This window comes from Notamacropus eugenii, chromosome 3, assembly GCF_028372415.1.
Source record: "Notamacropus eugenii isolate mMacEug1 chromosome 3, mMacEug1.pri_v2, whole genome shotgun sequence".
In the NCBI taxonomy this organism is placed as follows: domain Eukaryota; kingdom Metazoa; phylum Chordata; class Mammalia; order Diprotodontia; family Macropodidae; genus Notamacropus; species Notamacropus eugenii.
In genome coordinates, this window is record NC_092874.1 from 259,693,268 (window position 1) to 259,712,671 (window position 19,404).

Consider the following 19,404-nt stretch of genomic DNA (forward strand, 5'->3'; position numbering starts at 1 on the left):
TACCATATGTCAAGTACCATACAAAGCACCAGGGGCAGAAATGCAAAGAATGAATTAATTTCTCCTCATGATCATTTCTACTCATGATATAGTTAATACTCAAATCTACATATCCATTCTCGATTAATTCCCTGATCTTCAGTCTGGTTTTTCCACTTGGCAGGGGTAGCTAGATAGCAATTTGTCTAAAAGAGAGCCTGGGGTTCTTGTGGATGGGAACTCATGAGGGATCAATAGCATGCAGTGTGTGTGTTTGTTCTTCGCTGCCAAAGACCATGCCATCAGAGAAATGACGACATGACTTGCACTTGACTTTGTTTTGAGTAAGGGAGGGCAGTGCAGGTCACCAGCCTCACTTCTCCTCCAGAGCCATCTGAATCCAGCAACCAGATATTCCTCAGGATAACTGGGGATAACCCAGGAAGAGGCAGTTGGGGTTAAGTGGCTTGCCCAAGGTCACACAGCTAGTGAGTGTCAAGTCTCTGAGGTGACATTTGAACTCAGGTCTTCCTGACTCCTGCACTGGTGCTTTATCCACCGTACCACCTGGCTGCCCCAATAGTATGCTATAGCACTCAAGAAACCTAATGAATTTTAGGCTGCATTAAGAAGTTTTATGTTTCAGTATTTTAAAGATGATGTCTGCTGAAAGCTTACATGAACAGCTCATATCTAGAGAATTATGATCAACTCTGGGGACCATTTATATGGAAAGATTGCTAAGCAGGGTAATATTGTGATAGCCAGGAGGATTGAAAGGCCTTAATGCCCTATTAGGATTGACTGAAGGAAATGTAAATGTTTAGCAGACAGAAGATCTAAGAGAGACATAAAGCAAAGCTAACTTGAAATAGCTCTCACAAGAGACTATTCCTGCTTGGACTTAGAGAGCAGTGGTAGAATGAAGAGACTGGGAAAGAGTTAGATTTTAGTTTGACAAAAGGAAAGCTTTCCTAACAGAATTATCTGAAATTTAAGAGGCCTGCCCCTAGAGGCAGTGACTGGGAGTCTTCAGGCCTTTAAAGCAAAGGTTTTGTTGGGGATTCTTGGTCAAATATGTGCTTCTATGTCTTTTCCAACTTGGAGACTTCCATTCAGACATACCACTAATATCTCCAATTCATATTCAAAAGTAAAATTAGCATTTCCCCCTGACTCCATACACTTCTACCTTCAGTATTTTCTCCACATCTCAGCCGATGTAAAACATATAATCACTAATTTACAGCTGGAAGATTACTCAAGAATTCAGAGTTCACTCCAACCATTTTACAGATGAAGAAACTGAGGCTCAGAAGTTAAATAACTTGCCCAGAGTCATTTAGTATATAGTATAGTATGATCGTCCTTCATTGCTGAAGAAGACCATGCCATCAGAGAAATGATGACATGACTTGCACTTGACTTTGTTTTGAGTGAGGGAGGGCTGTGCAGGTCACCAGCCTCACTTCTCCTCCAGAGCCATCTGAATTCAGTGACCAGATATTCCTCAAGATGACTGGAGATGACCCAGAATGAGGCAATTGGGGTTAAGTGACTTGCCAAAGGTCACACAGCTAGTGAGTGTCAAGTGTCGGTGGTGCAGTAGATAGAGCACCAGTGCAGGAGTCAGGAGGACCTGAGTTCCAGTCATTTAGTTAGTCAGTGAATAGACTGGTTTCAAAAAACAAAGCCAACTATGTTCCTTAAGCTAATTCTAGCCCTGTACCCACCACCATCCCAGGCTGAGGAATGACCTCCAGCTAGCACTCCCACTTCCTTCATTAATATTTCTTGATCTCTTCCTACAACTTTCCCACAGAATACTCTGCACAGATATTTTCACACTACTTCAGAGCATTCTTCCCCTTTCTCATGTTTATATCTTGTACTTATTTGTATCTACAACCCCATGGTCTCTTTCCTATGACCTTTGCAGAGAAAAAACGCTTCTACTCACCTCACCAGGAAACAGGCCTTGGAGCCCAGTCCTGGCCCCACTGGGGTGATTCTCCCCATGGCCTCTTCTACTCCCCTTTCCCATTTATCCTCTCTCAGGGTTACACTGCTTTATTGAAAGCTATCTATTTAAGGAATAGGGTTTGCTGGGTACCAGGGAAGAGGCAGAGAATTCAATTTAAAATCTCAGTACTTAATATACTATGTGAAGGCAAATCACTTACTCTTTCTGCCCTTCAAGTTTTTAATAAGCAAAATGAAGGGGGTTGGAACGTATGACCTGAGTTCTTTTCCAACTCTTGAGTCTCTGACCATCTAATTACAAGATGTGAAAACGAAACAAAACAAAAAACCTAGACCTTGTACAGAGTGTTCAGTGCAATCTGAAGAAGACATAAAATCTGTTTCCCTCAAATATTTGTTTTGAAGCACAATGCTCTCAGCGAAAGAACACAGGCCTTTTCTGGCCAGAGACAGAAAAAGTCACTCAAGTTTTGGGGACATAAGGGAGTGGGGGTGGGAAGGCATGGCAAAAAGAGAGGGTGAACTAATCTCAAGAAATTTTCTACTAGTAGATTAAGAATACAAGTAACCTTTGTCAAAGTTTGCTATAAAGTTAAAACTTGATAACAAATATTTTAAGGGTGTACTTCAATTATTAAAGAAAAAAAGACTACTCTTTTGCTTTGGAAAATTAGTGTCATAGGTAACAACCACTATCTGGAGAAAATATTAATGCTTTTGCATCTAAAAGCATTTGGTTGAGTTTTTGTAACTATCAGCATATGAAGTCTGAAGTCCAAGATTGCTACTTTTCTATGTATTTTACCTTGCACTTACCAAACAACCTTGGGATGTTTGTCATTATCACTTTAAAACTTACTTCTGTAGCTTCAGCTTTTGAGGGGGAAATTTAGCAACCTCAAAACTATATCCTAAAATTTAAAAATAAAACTTTTTTTGGTAAATAGTATTTTATTTTTTTTTCAAATTACCCGTAAAGATAGTTTTTGACATTAAATTCCTGCAAGATTTTGAGTACCAAATTTTTCTCCCTCCCAACACAGCAAACGATATAATATAAGTTACACATGTGAAATCGTGGTCAACATATTTCCACATTAGTCATGTTGTGAAAGAAGAAACAGAACTAAAGGAAAAAATCATGAAAAAAAGCAAGGAAAGAGAAAACAGTATGCTTTTGATCTGCACTCAGCCTCCATAGTTCTTTCTCTAGATAAGGAGAGCATTTTCCATGAGTTTCTTGGAATTGTCTTAGATCACTATATTGCTGAGAAAAGTTAAGTCTATCATACTTGATCACTCACAATGTTGCTGTTGTCATGTACATCATTCTCCTGGTTCTGCTCACTTCATTCAGCATCAGTTCATGTAAACATAAAACTTTATTTTAAATGTTAAAAGGCTGCTTTGGTCATATGAGCCTATGCTTTAGAAAATATTCAAATCACAGTAATTTCTTTTCTATTAATTCTTTAAAAGATATAGCTTTATTAAAATAATAAAATATAATTCTAAATGTTTTGGTACACAGCATGCTTTTGAAACAAATATATGTTAAGGATAAAATTTTCAAAAATTATTTTCTGAGTTTAGCAATATTTGAAATTAAATAATGTTTTATTCCCAGACTTTTATTCTGGGTGAGTCTTGTTCATTTCTTTACCTAAACTCTTCATTGGCATCTGCTGGAGTCTTTCTGGTTCTTCAATACCTCGAGCTGTCCACTGGCTGTCTTTTATTCTCAATATATTGAGGGGCTACATATCCTTGAAGTGTATTTAATTTTACTTCTCACAGAGAAGTCAGGGAATAACACCCCATGGCCTGCTTAAATCCACCATGTACCTTCCCACTCCAATTTTGATTTTTCAAAGAATGCAGTACTCATTTGTTCACAGGAATGAGAATAAGAGAAAGGAAAGAAACAACTTTTTATAGACTCAAATGATTTAGTCACAGTTAAGAAAAAATAGAATGAAAGCCTGCTTTTTAATTAATGGAATGACAAATGAATTAAGAAATATAGCCCATTGAGCCAAATACATTAAATGGCATTTGGTAGGACACACATCCTTTTCTGGTCATGCATGTCTTTACCAATCTTTTTAAGCCCATAAAAAAGGGAAGAAGAGACAGAGAAAAGGAAGGCACTTGTTAAACCTCTTCTATGCTAAACTCTTCACAAATATTATCTCCTTTGATCCTTCAACAACCCTGAAAGGTAGGTCTTATTATTATTTTTATAGATGAGGAAACTGAAGCAGAGACAGGTTAAATGACTTGCCCAGGTTCACATAACTAGTACGTGTTCAGCTGGTTTCTGAATTCAGGCATTCCTGACCCCAGGTCCAGTAACCTATACTTACAGCAACTTAGTTGCCTTTAGAAAATATAAGGTATATTGTAGCAAAAATAACCGACCCAGAAAACAAATAAGCAAAGATAATTTAAGAATCACTGGACTATCTAAAAGGCTATGACCAAAAAATAGAGGTACAGGGATTAGATAACAGAAATTTTTTTTAAATTTTAGTTTTAAAATTTATTTTAAGCTTAAATACAAAAATAAGAACACAGCAGAACATATTAGAGGATTCAATATAAAGCAATAAATTTCCACTTTGAGGAAAACTACACATTTTCAAAGCTGTTCATCTTTTCTTTGTTTCCTTATATGTTTTCTTTTGTCCTCTGCTGTGCACTTTACATTTATTTTTTACCACCTGCCTGCCCCCCCACAAAGGCTACAATTAATGCTACATAAACATATGCATATATGCACCTATACACTCAAATACATATATACGTAAGACCACTTTATGCTTATTTCTACCTGTCATCTTCTTCTCTAAAGGGTGCACTTTCCTTCTTTTGTCCAAGTCCTCCATACTTCTCTCAAGTCACCAGTTCCTCATTTCCCAGACCACAACAATCCAAACCCATCTGAGAGATCGTCTATGAGAGTTTTCCCCCCAGTTTCTGTCTCTACTTTTGGCTACCTAGGGTTTATACAGAAAAATTTTAATTTCAAACAATCAAAATGATTCATTTGACGCTTCAATGCTACTCTCACCTTACATGATTATGGCCTGACACTACTGAATCTAGTTTTTATATCTTTTCCCCCTGGTTTCCTTGAAGTTTCTGACCCTGTGCTCTTCCAAATGAAACCTGTTGTTATTTTTTTTGACACAGCAAGATAAAATTTTTAGTAATTTAACTGAGATGACATTACATAAATAAACATAAAGACAATTCTGAAAGATTTAAGAACTTTGAGTAGTATAATGATGAACCAATAATTTGAGAGAACTCAAAGTGAAAAATGCTACCTACCTCCAGTGCTGAATAAGATCTTGGCTGCTATATGACTCTGTTAACTCTTGCTGAGTTAACTATTATTTATCACTTTATCTCATCTATAAGTTTGTTAAGTATGCTATTTCTACCTTTATCCAAGTCATCAGTAAAATGATAAACAGTCTTAACACCAAGCAAAGATCCCTCCTGGGGCGATTCATTTGAGATCTCCCTCCAAGCTGCCTCAAGACATGAATGACAAGTCTGTGATATAGTTATCCAATCTACTCACAATTTACTTAATTGTACGATATTGTCTGATGTATATTTGTTTGCAGCCAACAGTATTGGAGAGGCTTTGTCAAATGCTTTGCTAAAATCTAGGTAAACTATTTCTACAGTATGCCCCTGAGCTACTATTCTACTAAGATTGTCAAAAAAGGGAAAAAAGGTTCATCTGGTACAATACGTTCTCGATTAAGTTGTACTTCTTTGTCACTGTGAATTCTTTTTCTAAAAATTCACTAAATATTCCTCTTAGAATTCACTGAATATTCTCAACTTTAAGAATTTTGCTGGGAATTAAAAGTCATACACACTGGCCAAGAGGATAGAGACTTAATTGATTTCTCTTTTTGAAAATCACTACATTTGTCCTTCAGTCTTATGGTATTTATTCTGTCTTCTATGATCTTTCAAGAAGCATAGATACCAATTCTATCAGATTCCTGGAATGCATCTTCAGGGCTTGGTGGCAAACTCAATTAAGGACAACTATCTTACTATCTTCCTAATGATTTTAATTTGCAATTCTCTCAAAGCCAGTTTTTGTTCTCTCATTTCCAGTCAAAAGATGGTTCTCTAGTAGGAGAATAGAAGAAAAGTAGAGTAATTCTGCCTTCTCTTCATTGTTATGAATATTGATCAGCTGCAAGCCCCTTGACCCAATACAGCTTCCTTAAAGCAAACAAACCCCCCAAATCTTTTGTTGTCCTTAGTATTCCTCCTAAAATGTATCTTATTTGATCTTTAATGCATCTGATTTTAATAAAACCACAACCATGCTTTCATAGCAATCATTTAACCTGTCCTATCTTTTGTAGCTCTTTAAATCTTTTCCTACTCAACAATATCTCAGTTACCTTTACATTATTTTGCCCTACCCACTTCTATTATCACCACAAAGTATCATCATTGTCACACAGGCAATAAAAAAGATAAGGACCACGACCTGGAGAATGATTTTTGAGATCTACTCTGTAGCCCTATAAATTCCAGGTAACAAAGATACTTATGTGAAGTAAATTCTGTCCTTGTACCTGTCAATCAAGAGCAGAGTTTAGACAATGTCATCAATGACAATGCCATCTATGACAGAATGAACTTTAAAAAAGTGTTCTTCCCCCAACACTGAGAAAACTCTTGACTGTCATGAAAAAAAATGAAGGGCCACCCAAAATAGAGTTTATATAAACTTATCACTTTTAATAGCACAAATGGTAAATGATACAATGATTTTTATTTTCAAAACATTTTTTAAGACTCAGTAAAGAACTGTTAGTTTTGGACTAATCTGCTACTTCTAAGGATAAGACAAGATGAAGAACATGAATAGGAAGAAGTTACTTGGGGATAATGAAAGAGCTCAAAAATGGCAAGATTACACATGAAAGAAAATGAAGGATTGTTAACCAAATTCTGGTTACTAGTTGGGGAATTGGGCACAGTAACCATAGAAAGATTTTATTCTCAGTAATTCATCAGCTATACAATCACATATAATGATATACTTAGAGCTAACAGAGACTGAAGGGGTGACTATATCACACTACCTCTCAATTTATCTTCAAAGAGTTTCCTAATTATTTCCCTGAAATAATTGGAAAATTAGACTGGAATTTACAATCTCCAGAGCAAAGAAAATCTCAGGGCCCTTTTGAAGATGGGCCAACAGTGTGGTCTTTCCAATTTCTTACAACAAACAACTCTGAAAAATGAGTAATGCTGCTTTAAATCACCTTGTCGATTGACTTCATTTTGAAGTAGCTCTTCCATTGCCTCCTCTTCAGCAATATCTAAGGGTGTGTCCCCTTCACTGTTGACAGCTCCTACATGTGCTCCTTGACCAATTAAAAACCTGCAAAATAAAGAGACAGACAGTTAAACAAGAGAAAGCTAAAGAACTAGGAAATGAAAAATAAAATGACTAAATACAATCACTAACTTGTTAAAAAGGAAACAATACAAATGCATATTTGGGTGTACAAAGAATGTGCATACACGTGTATATGCACACATACATGCATTCTGTGCAAGTGTGCACACACTAACACACATATAAACACACACACGTATGTGTGCATATAAAATATCCCACAAGTCTTAGCACAACTTTAATTAAGCTCCTAGAGCTTAAGATAGACAGACAGGTACTGGTGCAGTGCATAATGTTGGGCCAGGAGTCAGGAAGACCCAAGTTCAAATCTGAACTCAGGCACTTACTAGCTAGGTGACCCTGGACAAGTCACTTAACCCTCTCTGCCTCACTTCCTCATCTGTAGAATGAGCAAGAGAAGGCAATGGCAAACCACTCCAGTATATTCGCCAAGAAAACCCCAAATGGGGTCATGAAGAGTCAGACATTAATGAATAACTACTTAACAAAAAAACTTCAGGCTGTTCTAAGACTTGTAGGACACTCTGTCTAGATCGATTAAAATTTCCATTTAAAACCCTTTAAGGTCCAGGAATTGTATTATAGTTTTTTATCACTACTTTGCCATATTGACTATAAGGCTTTCTAAACCTGTACATTATAGTTATGTCTCTATGGATTTTTGCTAGCCTTTTCATGTTCCTTTCTACCTAAAATGCCCTAGGAGACTCAATTAAGAGAACACATTTAGATGGGACAAATTACTATCTTCAAATATTTTAATACTTATGTTTTTGGAAGATTATTTTATTCTAAATTATTCTAGATGGCAGAACCAGGACCAACAAGTGGAAGTTAAAAGCAGACAGACTGTAGTGCCACACAGGGAAGAAATATTTAACAAAAGTTGTTTAAAAACGTAATGGAATCCTCTGAAAAATAAAAAATTTATAGGCAGACAATATACTGAGTGACCACCTATCAGGGACACTGCTGACAGAATTTCTACATTGAATAAGAGACTGGCAGAGGGCTGTTTAAGGTGTCTTCCTATGGTCACTTTTTTCAAAGTACTCCCTTATTCTGAGTATCTCATGTGAATCTTGTCAAATTCAGTACGACGGCTATAATAGTATCTATTAGTCTGTCACTTAATAAGCACATGTATCAGACACCATATATCTTAGTCCTATGGATAAGTCTTTGCCTTAAAGGAGTTTTCAGTCTAGTGGTGGAGGTAACATGCAAACAACTATGTACGAAAAGATATTATATACACGATAAATTTAGAGATAAACAGATGGATGGTGCTAGTATTAAGTGGGACAAGGCAAAGACTTCTAGCTGAAGGCACGATTTTAGTAAGAGAGGGAAGTCAGAGAAGCCTGCAGGCAGAGTTGAGGAAACAGTGAGTTCCAGTGTCACTGATTTGCAGCGCATGTAGGGAGGAGGTGGTTATATGGTATGAAATCACAGGAAAGGGAGCAGGGGAGGGAAAGTTATGAGGCTTCTGAATGCTAGAGGCGTATTTGTGTGCACTCACATGTATGGTAATGGAGGTGACACAGTCAAACTTACATTTTAGAAAGATCATTTTGGTAGTTAAGTGGAGTGAAGACTGAAGTGGGAAAAGACTTGTGGTAGGGAGATCAACCATCAGGTTATTGCAATGTGGGGGCATGAAGGCATTGCTTCAGACTGGTGGTAGTGTCATAGGAGAGAAGGGGCATACAAAAGAGAGGTTACAAAGAGAAAATCAATTTTGTCTTAGAAACAGATTGGATACAGGGTGCGAGAATGAGGATTCGAGGTTGCAAATTAGGGTGACTGGAAGGATGGTGGTATCCTAGAAAGCAAAAAGAAAGTTAAAACAAAGAGAGGAGGATTTAAGGGGAACACTGAGTTTAAAATGTCTATGGGACATCTAGTCTGAGATATACAAACAGTGAGTTGGAGATGAAAAACTAGAAATTGACAGAGAAGTTAGGGTTGAACAGGCAGATTAAAAATGAGAACTGACAATCCAAGAGAGATGATGAGATCATTAAATGAAACAATAAAGATGGAGAAGAGAAGAAAGCTTCAATTAATTAAATATAGTTGCAGTCAGTCAAATGTAAAATGTTACACAATTCTAAAAGCCCAATTAACTACCCTGAATTTTGAAAATGATTTTCTTCTATACTTTGGCACAACTTCCCTTTAAATCACAGTCCTGATTAACTCCACTATTCAGCAAATTCATACATTTCCAGAACCTATTCCTTTCACATACAGTACAGGAGTTCCTCTGCCCCATGTCAACATTAGGTTTCATTAATTTGTGCGTTTCCTTAATTGTAAGATAAGGATAATAACAATATCTATCTTAAAGTGTTATCCTAAGAATAGAAGGATATATATATATATATATATATATATATATAAAATACAGTTTTCAAAGCTTAATGAGGTGTGTAAATGCTAGTTACTAAATATTAAGTGACCAGTACAGTTTAAAAAAAAGAATTTAAAGACTTTTACATGCATCCAGGAAAAACAACCACAAAAAAAAAAAAAAAACCCACAACAAAAGAACCCACTCATTTGCAAACCAAAGAACTTTCCCTTTTATGTTGCTTATTCAGGTAGATACTAGAACTAAAGACATCAAATCATTAACAAATCTTCCTCCTAGTTTTGTCTGAAAGGCAAGGAAGAGAGAGACAGAGACATGCAAATAGAAAGGGGAGGGGGAAGGATAAAAAAAGGACTCCGATAAGCCAGCTTTATTATAATGAAAGGTCTTCACTTTGGAGGTATCTGTTGTACCTTAATATACGAATCTAACAAACAAACAAACAAACAAAAAAGGAAGAAAAAGCTTCATTATCTGGTTACCAAGCTCACAGCAGTTTTAGAAGCAGAAAAGATGTGGCTCTCATAGGCAGCCATTCCAAAAACAGTGAGAAGTGAGAATAAGAAAAAATACACAAAACAAACAAAGAAATCCAAACATAACTTAAAAGTTCTGGGGTCATTCAGTTCTATACACTTCACTAACCACTGAGATCATTACTAATACACTCAAGTGTACCATAAAATAAGTCATCAATCTTTTACAATTAGATAGTAAATTCCTGTTAGAGGAAATATTTTGTTTCATTTTTGTATCTTCGTCCACTCTGAAATTCTACTAGTGATAAATGCCTCTTGGATGTCAAATGATTATGGAGGTGACCTGGTTATTGAAGGTGATGTCAGTAAAGTCACTCTCAGAGGTGCTATATCAAGTTGGAAAGAGTGAGTACGGATCCTGTTAGGGACCATAAAACCTAGTTTATCACTACAGGGTTAGCCATTAAATGATTTTTTTGCAGTCTACTGTACTTTTCATTTCCATCCCAAATGGCAAAAATGCAAGTTTTGATAACTGAAGGGGAGATACCTTAAACTGTACAAGACGATGCATTTCGTTTTTTTTAACGTTTATTTTTAGTTTTCAACATTCATTTCCACAAAATTTTGAGTTCCAAATTTTCTCCCCATCTCTCCCGTCCCCCCACTCCATAACGCCTTGTATTCCGATTACCCCTTCCTTCAATATGGTCACTCTTCTATCACACCCCTCCCTTCGCTTATCCTCATCTTCTCTCTTTTCCTCTAGGGCAAGACAGATTTCTATACCCCATCACCTGTATTTCTTATTTCACAGTTGTATGCAAAAACAATTCTCAACATTCGTCCCTAAAACATCTCTCCCTTCCTCCCTCCCCACCCATCCCTACTGAGAAGACAAGAAATTCAATATAGGCTATATATGGGTAGTTTTGCAAAAGACTTTCATAATAGTCATGTTATGAAAGACTAACTATAGTTCCCTCCATCCTATCCTGCCCCCCATATATTCTATTCTCTTTTGACCCTGTCCCTCCCCAAAAGCGTTTACTTCTAATTACCCCGTCCTCCTATCTGCCCTCCCTTCTGTCATCCCCCCACCCCACTTGTCCCCTTCTCCCCTATTTTCCTGTAGTGTAAGATAGATTTTTATACCAAATTGAGTGAGCATGTTATTCCCTCCTTAAGCCAAATGTGAAGAGAGTATGCTAAGACAATGTATTTCTTGAAAGTATCTCGATAGCTGAAATTTTATTGTTATTTTATTTGCAGTTGTAAAAAGGTCCAAAGGCTACCTGTATTTCCACCTATTTTCTATAGGAAGGGATGCTTATCCTTCCATCCTGCCACTGTTTAAGAAGTAGTGTACTAGAAAAGAGGAGTGATGTAAGACCTGGGTTTCATACTGAGCTGCAACATATCCTAGATATATGATTCCATAGACTCACCATCTTTCTGAGTCTTGTTTAGAGCAATAATCATTGCATTGTATCAGAGGACTATTACGAAGACAGTGCTTGGACAACCATAAGGCAAAGCTTTCTGGACTTGGGGTGTGCTATTTTTTTTTATAATGGATTTGAAGCAATGACCAAAAGTACTGAATATTTTTAAGTACAATATAACTTTTTTGATATATGTAATAAATATAACTTTATCAAAGCTAAAATCAAAAATATCAAAAGTGACAGTAAAAGTGAATTTATTCTCACTGAGATTAAATGTAGTACCAGCAATCATTTAATGTGCTAAGAAAGGCCTTAAGTCAGCTAACATCAATAACTGTCAACATCCATCTGTAAATGCTTATGACAGACTGTCTTCACAACTTATTTGAACATGAAGCATAAAGTCAAAGTTAAATAATTTTTGTGGAGTTAAAAGTACCAAAATTATACATTCCTCAAATTTATTCATTTTGATCATACAATTGGCAATAATATTCTCCCTTCACCTAGAAAACTCCATTCCTATCTCAAAATAGCTATGATTGATATTTAAATATAAATCCTTCATTTTATTTTCTCTACTTTGCAAAAAAATGAAATCTCCCATCACTGATGTATATTTAACTGGTCTGACGAGAACGACCACCAGAGCAGTTCAAAGTAGTAAAACTAAAGACAATAAAGACAGCTCAACTATGGACAACACAAAAACAAAGAAAAAAGTTCAAATTCAAAAAAGACAAACCACTATATTTATCATTGGGATTCAAAATACTGGTACTGATGGAGTGAACAGGGCACTGTGTTTTTGCCTGACACAAATATTTAGTTGCAGATGGCATGAAATATCTTGAATATATTCATCCAGAGAGAGAAATGGAAGGAAAAAATTTCAGTAATGCCTCCAAGGTTAGAAATCTGAATCCCTGGGAGGATGTGCATGACAGGCCCAGAGAAGATCCAGGAGATGTTGAAGAGACAGGTGGTGATGTGAGACTGGACTTCAAAGGAGAAGTTAGGTCTAGAAAGAAAGACAGGTCATTTATCCAGCACATGAAGTAGCAAATAGTTTTCCTTTATTCAAGGAATAAAAAAAATCCAGATATATAAATGTTACTACTTAATTCAATTCAGAATTTTTTTCTAAATCCGTAGGTAGCAATGATAAAACAAGATAGGCAACCCAAACTTAAAAGAGTCAATGTCTCTACATAAGAATGAAAACAAGACAAATACTATGATGAACATTTCATGATTGAAAATCATTATTTTACATGGAAAGTACATTGATTTATTTGTCTTTTGGGAGGCAATTGGGGTTAAGTGACTCACCCAGGGTCACATGGCTAGTAAGTGTTTGTGGCCACATTTTAGCTCAGGTCTTTCTGGCTCCATGGCCAGTACTCTATGAAAACTATAGCTTTAATAATTATTAAGGGAATTTCTTTTTTTGTGCAAAGGAAAATATATAAACTAAAGCAATATAAATATTTTAAAGTGACCTCAATTAGCTTAGTAACTAAGAAATAAAAAATAAAAATCTATTCTGTACTATTTCTGCATAATGTCAAAATATAATGGACCTAAATTCTGTCTTAAAATGCAAACTGTCAAAAAGAAAAGCCTTTTAAAAATTTGCAGTGATAGCCTTGGGGGGAGGGGAACCCATCATAGATGAAATGTTTAAAATAAAATATAGTTTGTGTTTAACTTTATAATTCAAAAAGCAATTACAAAAGAAAAAAAATCTGTAAGCCTAAACGTGCATTTATATTTACTTGTAGCCAAAATACTCATTTTTCCTTTTGTAAATGTATAAACAGGTATTCTATTTAGACAGATATACAAAAAAATGACTACTGATAAAGGAATTGTGGGTGGGGTGAAGGGAATGAAATGGTTAGTATAGTATAGAAGATTAGTGAAAATTTATTGAATTAAATATATTATAGTTTACCAGGATCACTGTAAGTACTAAAGGATGGCAAAGTGGCAGCACAGTGCAGTCAGGCCTGGAGTCAGGAAGACTTATCTTCTGGAGTTCAAATCTGGTCTTAGACACACACATAATAGCTGGGTGACCCTGGGCAAGGTACTTAAATCTGTTTGTCTCAGTTTCCTCATCTATAAAATGAGCTGGATAAAGAAAAGGCAAACCACTCTAATATGTTTAACAAGAAAATTCCAACTGGGGTCTCACAGAGTCAGACACTACTGAAAAATGACTGAATTAATACGTAAGTACTATGAGATTACAGGAAGGAGAGACATTAAGTAAATAGATGAAATCTGGAAAGGCATCCAATTGGGAATCTCTGAAAGCTAAGACTGATTTGGATAAGCTGTTTACTTACTTAGTCTGTCAAATTATTTAAAAGGATAGAAGTATATTTGCATAGATTACACATGACTGAGTTCAAATTAATAATTTCACATCTCCAGTCAAACAGGGTGTTTAACATATAATAAGTTCTTTTAGATCACTTCATTGATATTCCACATTCCTTGAAGAAGATGATAGTTTTAGAGAACTGAAAGCCAATGATAATTTAAAAGAAGCTTTATCTTATGTTGATTTGCATAATGTTTCCTCACAATTAGTGTAACGTTAGGAACTGTCTGTTTGGCTCCAAACCCAGCTACTGACACCGGCCATGTAAAGAGGCTGGCTTCAGCTTAATCTAGCATTGCTGCTCTTTACATATTAGCACAATCTCCCAATATTTTCATAAGCTGTCCATTAATATAACATGATGAAACATTCGTTAAGTACTGATCAGCAAGTTCTTAGGATACAAATAAAGGCAGTCCTTGCCCACATAGAGCTTACAATCCAAAGGTAAAAGACAATACGTAAAAGCAAAGTGAAAAGCAGGGAGCGGGGGAAAGCCAGAAGGTTCCTGGCTCTGGGGGTAGGAGGCCCCATGAAGATGGTGGGGGAACTGAAACAAAGCAGCAGCAGATAACTACGCCTGTCATCATCTCTGAATCCTTACCTTTCTCCAAGGCTCAGCTGTTACACAATTAAATAGCCAGTCCTGATACCTTTGGTTGTTAGTACATTCTTCCTCCTTAAATTACCTTCTCCCAATTTTCCATATTTATGGTTCTCCTCCCCCTTTTAAAGGTTTTCCCTTTTTCTTTGCATTCCAAGCTCAGTGCTGGGATATGGGCTTGTAGATCAGTGACCTTTCTTATTGACCTGTTTTTGACTGTTACTTTTATCACCCCAGCAAGTGAACTGTGCTCATCCACCTGAACCCACTATACCTACACATTCTTACAGAAGTTCTCACGTCTTCAAGAACTGGAGGTCAACAACCTTTAAGGAAGCCATTGCAAAAAATAAGTGAATGAATGAATGAATCAACGAAGTTTTAGAATCTTTCATTGTCACTGAAGTAAATTTATATTTGATACTGTTTTCCTGCCAAATAATATTAAAGATATTTTGTACCAAATGCTATACAGTACTGGCTGATATATTTTTTGTTTTATTTAACAAGCTAATTTAATAAAGACCAAATAATTAACCCTGAAAGATGGCACATACGTGGCATAAAACACTGAAAGCAGATGGAGTCAGAAGACCTGGAGTCCAAATTATGACTCACACATTTACTAATCACGTGATCTGGCCACGTCATTTAATGTCTAACTGCTATCTGCCTCAGTTCCACCATCTGTAAAATGGAGATAATAATACCATCTACCTCTCTCATGGTTGTTGTGAAGACAAAATGAGATGATATTTGTAAAGTGACTTGCAACTATTAAAGCAATACATAAATGCTAATAATGACAATGATGATAATGATGGGGACAACTATGTGGGGCAGCGGACAGAGCATCAGGTCTGGAGTGAGAAGACCTAGTTTCAAGTATGTCCTGTGAGATCTTGCTTGCCTGTCAGATGCTTGCTAGCTGTGTGACCCTGGGCAAGTCACTTAACCTCAAATGCCTCCAAAAAAATTAATGCTGGTAATTCTGAGAAGCCCCAGTACTTTTTCCCATTAGGCACAGGATTACAAGGAGGTTATCAGATTAAATGTCACCTTGGAAAGCAAAAATCATTTGATCCTGGTTAGATAAGGTACAGGACAAAATATAGGGAAGGAGAAGAGATGCCAGATTAGGACATTAGTGAAAGGTAGCCGATGAAAGGGGGATGGGAAAATATCTAGTACCACTTTAGAAAGTAGTGCAAAGAGAAAGGCCCTGGAGTCCAAAGGGTCAAGGCCCTTTGGAGAAGAACTGAAACAACCAATACCCATCTGTTATTAGTTTTGTTTTGGCTGAAAGCTCCCACTAAAGTATTTTACCCAGAGCTTCTTAGATGATTTGTTGACTCCTATAATAGACTAGGGTTTCTGAATTCAGTTCCCTACCCAAGGAGGGTTGCTACACGTGCTCATTAGCCCATTCCTATCTTAAACAGCTCCTCTGTCCTCACTTAACTGCTCCCTTCCCCTGTAGTGTCAGCCAAACTGTTCCTACTTGAATGGATTCTTCATGACCTACCCTACCCCAGTACTGTCCATTTTGAAACGTGACAAAATGTAAAAATAGGGAAACATAATTATATCCAAACAATTCTCTAGAAGGTACCTACTGGATTAACCAATAAGCACCTATTAAATATCTAGTATGTTCCAATCAATGTGCTAGGCACTAGGGACCAAAATTGATATATTTAATGAGACAACATGCTGACTGGGACTGTACATCAATCATATGATTTCACTTTAATGAATGTGAGGGGACATAAGTCTCAGTGCCTTCTGAGTGGAAAAATTCTTGCAAATAGAAGTAAAAAGCCAACAAAAACAAAAAACCTCATACCTGCTCATTCTGAAAATATATTTAAAGATGTGGGGATTCTTTTCATGCTAAGAAAGATCAATTTAGAAAAGTTAGGACGCTTCCAAAACTTTGATTTGCCATTTCACAAAACCTTTCCTTGAAGCATCATATAAAAATGCATACTAGACTGTCAAGAAAAGAAGCCTATACTACTAAAGAAACTGCAATAGAGAGAAAAATTAGATGCAGTTCTATTGTTAAATGATATGATATATTGCAGAATAGTTGATACTTCTTTTAACATTTTGAAGCAGGTCACTGAGGAACTGGAAGCCATGATGATGCTTTTCTTAAATATGTAACTGAATGAAATTGCAGACATCTTGTAAAAACAGCCAGCTTTTGGTTTTTGTTGACCACATGCATCCCAAAACCAAAGAAGAATTCTTATTTTTGAGAGTCCTTTTTGGACACAGTGAAAAGTTTATTTCCCAAACAATGGGATGAGAAAGAAAAACTTCGTATTCTTTACCCAAGAAGGGGCTCCAGCAATGCTCAGTAATACATCTAGTTTTGTTACTTTCAGGAAGAAGAAAGCTCTTCATTGCAATCATAGCTCAAGCCTTCTAAAGAGATACACACTGGCAACAGAGACACTTACAATGGCAACATTCATAAAAGTTTCCAACGTTATTAGGAGGTCTCCACACCATCACATTTTTTAAATGTGATGATACCACACCAAATGGGAGCAGAATATCAGTGCTCCTCTACCATACAGGAACAAAGCACTTGTTTAAAATAAGGGCAGAAGTTTAACTTTTTTTTGAAAGAAAAAAGAAAATTCACTATTGGAGCACTGGAAAAAAAATGGATTTGATCCTTTGACTAACCTGGAAGATTATTTTTAACCATATGAATGAGTTAAATCTTTCAAATCAAGTGATCTACTGAAGAATTATAAGTTTTCTTGGCAGCGCTGCCAATATAAAAATGAACAGAGGCTGCTATCTTTGCCATCTTTCAAATGATGGAGGTTTTAAGTGCTTTATCAAGATGGAAGCTGAGATACAAAATTCTTTTTCAATTGCTTTTAAAAGAGAGATCTGCAAACATCTGAATACACTTCAGGACTTTTTCAAAAGTTATTTCTATATTGATGGGACTACAGTTTAATCATGAACTCACAATTGTTTTCCTTCTGATATAATCGATATCAAAGATGTTGACCACCATAACCATAGATGAACTCACTGATCTTATGATAAGAAATTTAAGACTATTCAAGTTTAACTCAAAAAGTCTTAGAGAATCCAGTGTTCCTTGTGAAGTTCAGCTTTGCTTTGTAAAGGCAACTGTGGAAACTTTAATTCCATTTGAGAGTGCTTATCTTTACAAACTCGGATTTTCAACATGTGTAACCACAACAAATAATGAATCAAAAGAAATGGCATCCCCAGTTTAATATTCTCATTCAAGCTAAGCAATTAAAACTTTCAGTTAGATTATATTTAACTTTAATATACAGATATTACTATATCACAAAGTTGTTTTAATATCTTGATAAGTGAATTTCAATATAACTTGCTTCCTTAGTAATCCTATTTATAATTTTTTCATGTAATTAAAAACATTTTTCCAAGAGTACAAAGGCATCATTAGAATGTCAAATGGGTCCATGACAAAATAAAAGGTCAAGATCCTGATTGTAGAAGAAGAAACATCAATACCTGGCAGCCAACTGAATGTGAGGTGAGTAAGGAGGAGGAGCTAAAAGTGACGCCAGAGTTCCCCTCAACAGTAAATTGGAAATAGTAAATTTGGAAGAATGTTTTTTTTGAAATGCTGAGTATTGGGGAGATGGGGAAAAGACTTTTGTTTTTGACATGTTGAGTTTGAGATATCCAATAAGAAGCTGATGATGGTTAAGGTTAGAGCTGGGGCTCACCAGGACTCTATCTATAGATATGGAAGTCATTTGCATAAATATGGTAATTAAACTCATACGATCTGACAGTCACCAAGTAAGAGGTAAGAATAGGAATAAAATAAGCAAGGTTTAATTCAGAATTAAAATCTCTAAATCAGTCCCATATGTAAAAGAGTCCATATTCTTTGCTGCCATATCATGCCATCCTTTGCTATGTGAATCACTCTTCTTGCTCTTTGTATGATAAATTGTCTCCAACATATGTACACCCATAATTGCCACATGATTGTGCAATCCAGATTGTAGTTTCTCTATATTACTTTTGTGCAGTTTTAATTATAGGAAAAAACTAGCACTTTGTGCTGCACAGAACATTAAATTAGGATTTTGATTCTGTTACTAGTAGATATGCTCTAGAATTTTGTTACTTGTACATCATAGGGAGTGTAACCGTAACTCAATGCCCCAGTATACACTAAGATTACCACAGGGTTTTGCTAAACAGAGTCCCTGAAAAGATTAAGGGTGGAGGAAGGAAGGGGAGGAGAAATGGATTAATAATCAAGGAACTTAACAAGAGCAAAAATGAATTTTCTAAAATTAGGTCAGAGGTGTAAGGGACAAAGAATCAGTACTAGATAAGGGTGGTAACCAAATAGTACTTTAACTTAGCCTGAGGGTTCCTGCTAGTTTTTTGCCAGTTTCCTGGCTGAAGGTGGTGGGTTACAGCACTACAATGTGCAGTAAAAGATACTCAGGGTTTCCTTTGCCACTAAGAGGCATAATTACCCCAAAATTCCAGAAGATGTCATAAGGTACCATGGTATCAGAGAACTGTAAACTAAAGTAATGAGAAGACCAAAAGATGATGTGATGCTGAGCAAATGAAAGAATAAATAAGTAATTAATCAACAAACTAGTACTATGTG

At 36.1% G+C, this 19,404-nt stretch overlaps 1 protein-coding gene across 13 annotated transcripts in view; it reads right to left on the reverse strand.

The window, feature by feature from the left end:
- Nucleotides 1–19,404, reverse strand: part of PPP1R12A (protein phosphatase 1 regulatory subunit 12A) — a 175,193-nt gene that overhangs the window by 74,320 nt on the left and 81,469 nt on the right. For all 13 annotated transcript variants that reach the window (XM_072655464.1, XM_072655459.1, XM_072655463.1 and 10 more), the window contains one exon: nucleotides 7,281–7,399. In XM_072655464.1, coding sequence (XP_072511565.1) covers nucleotides 7,281–7,399 — 119 coding nt within the window. The remainder of the gene's footprint in view (nucleotides 1–7,280; nucleotides 7,400–19,404) is intronic.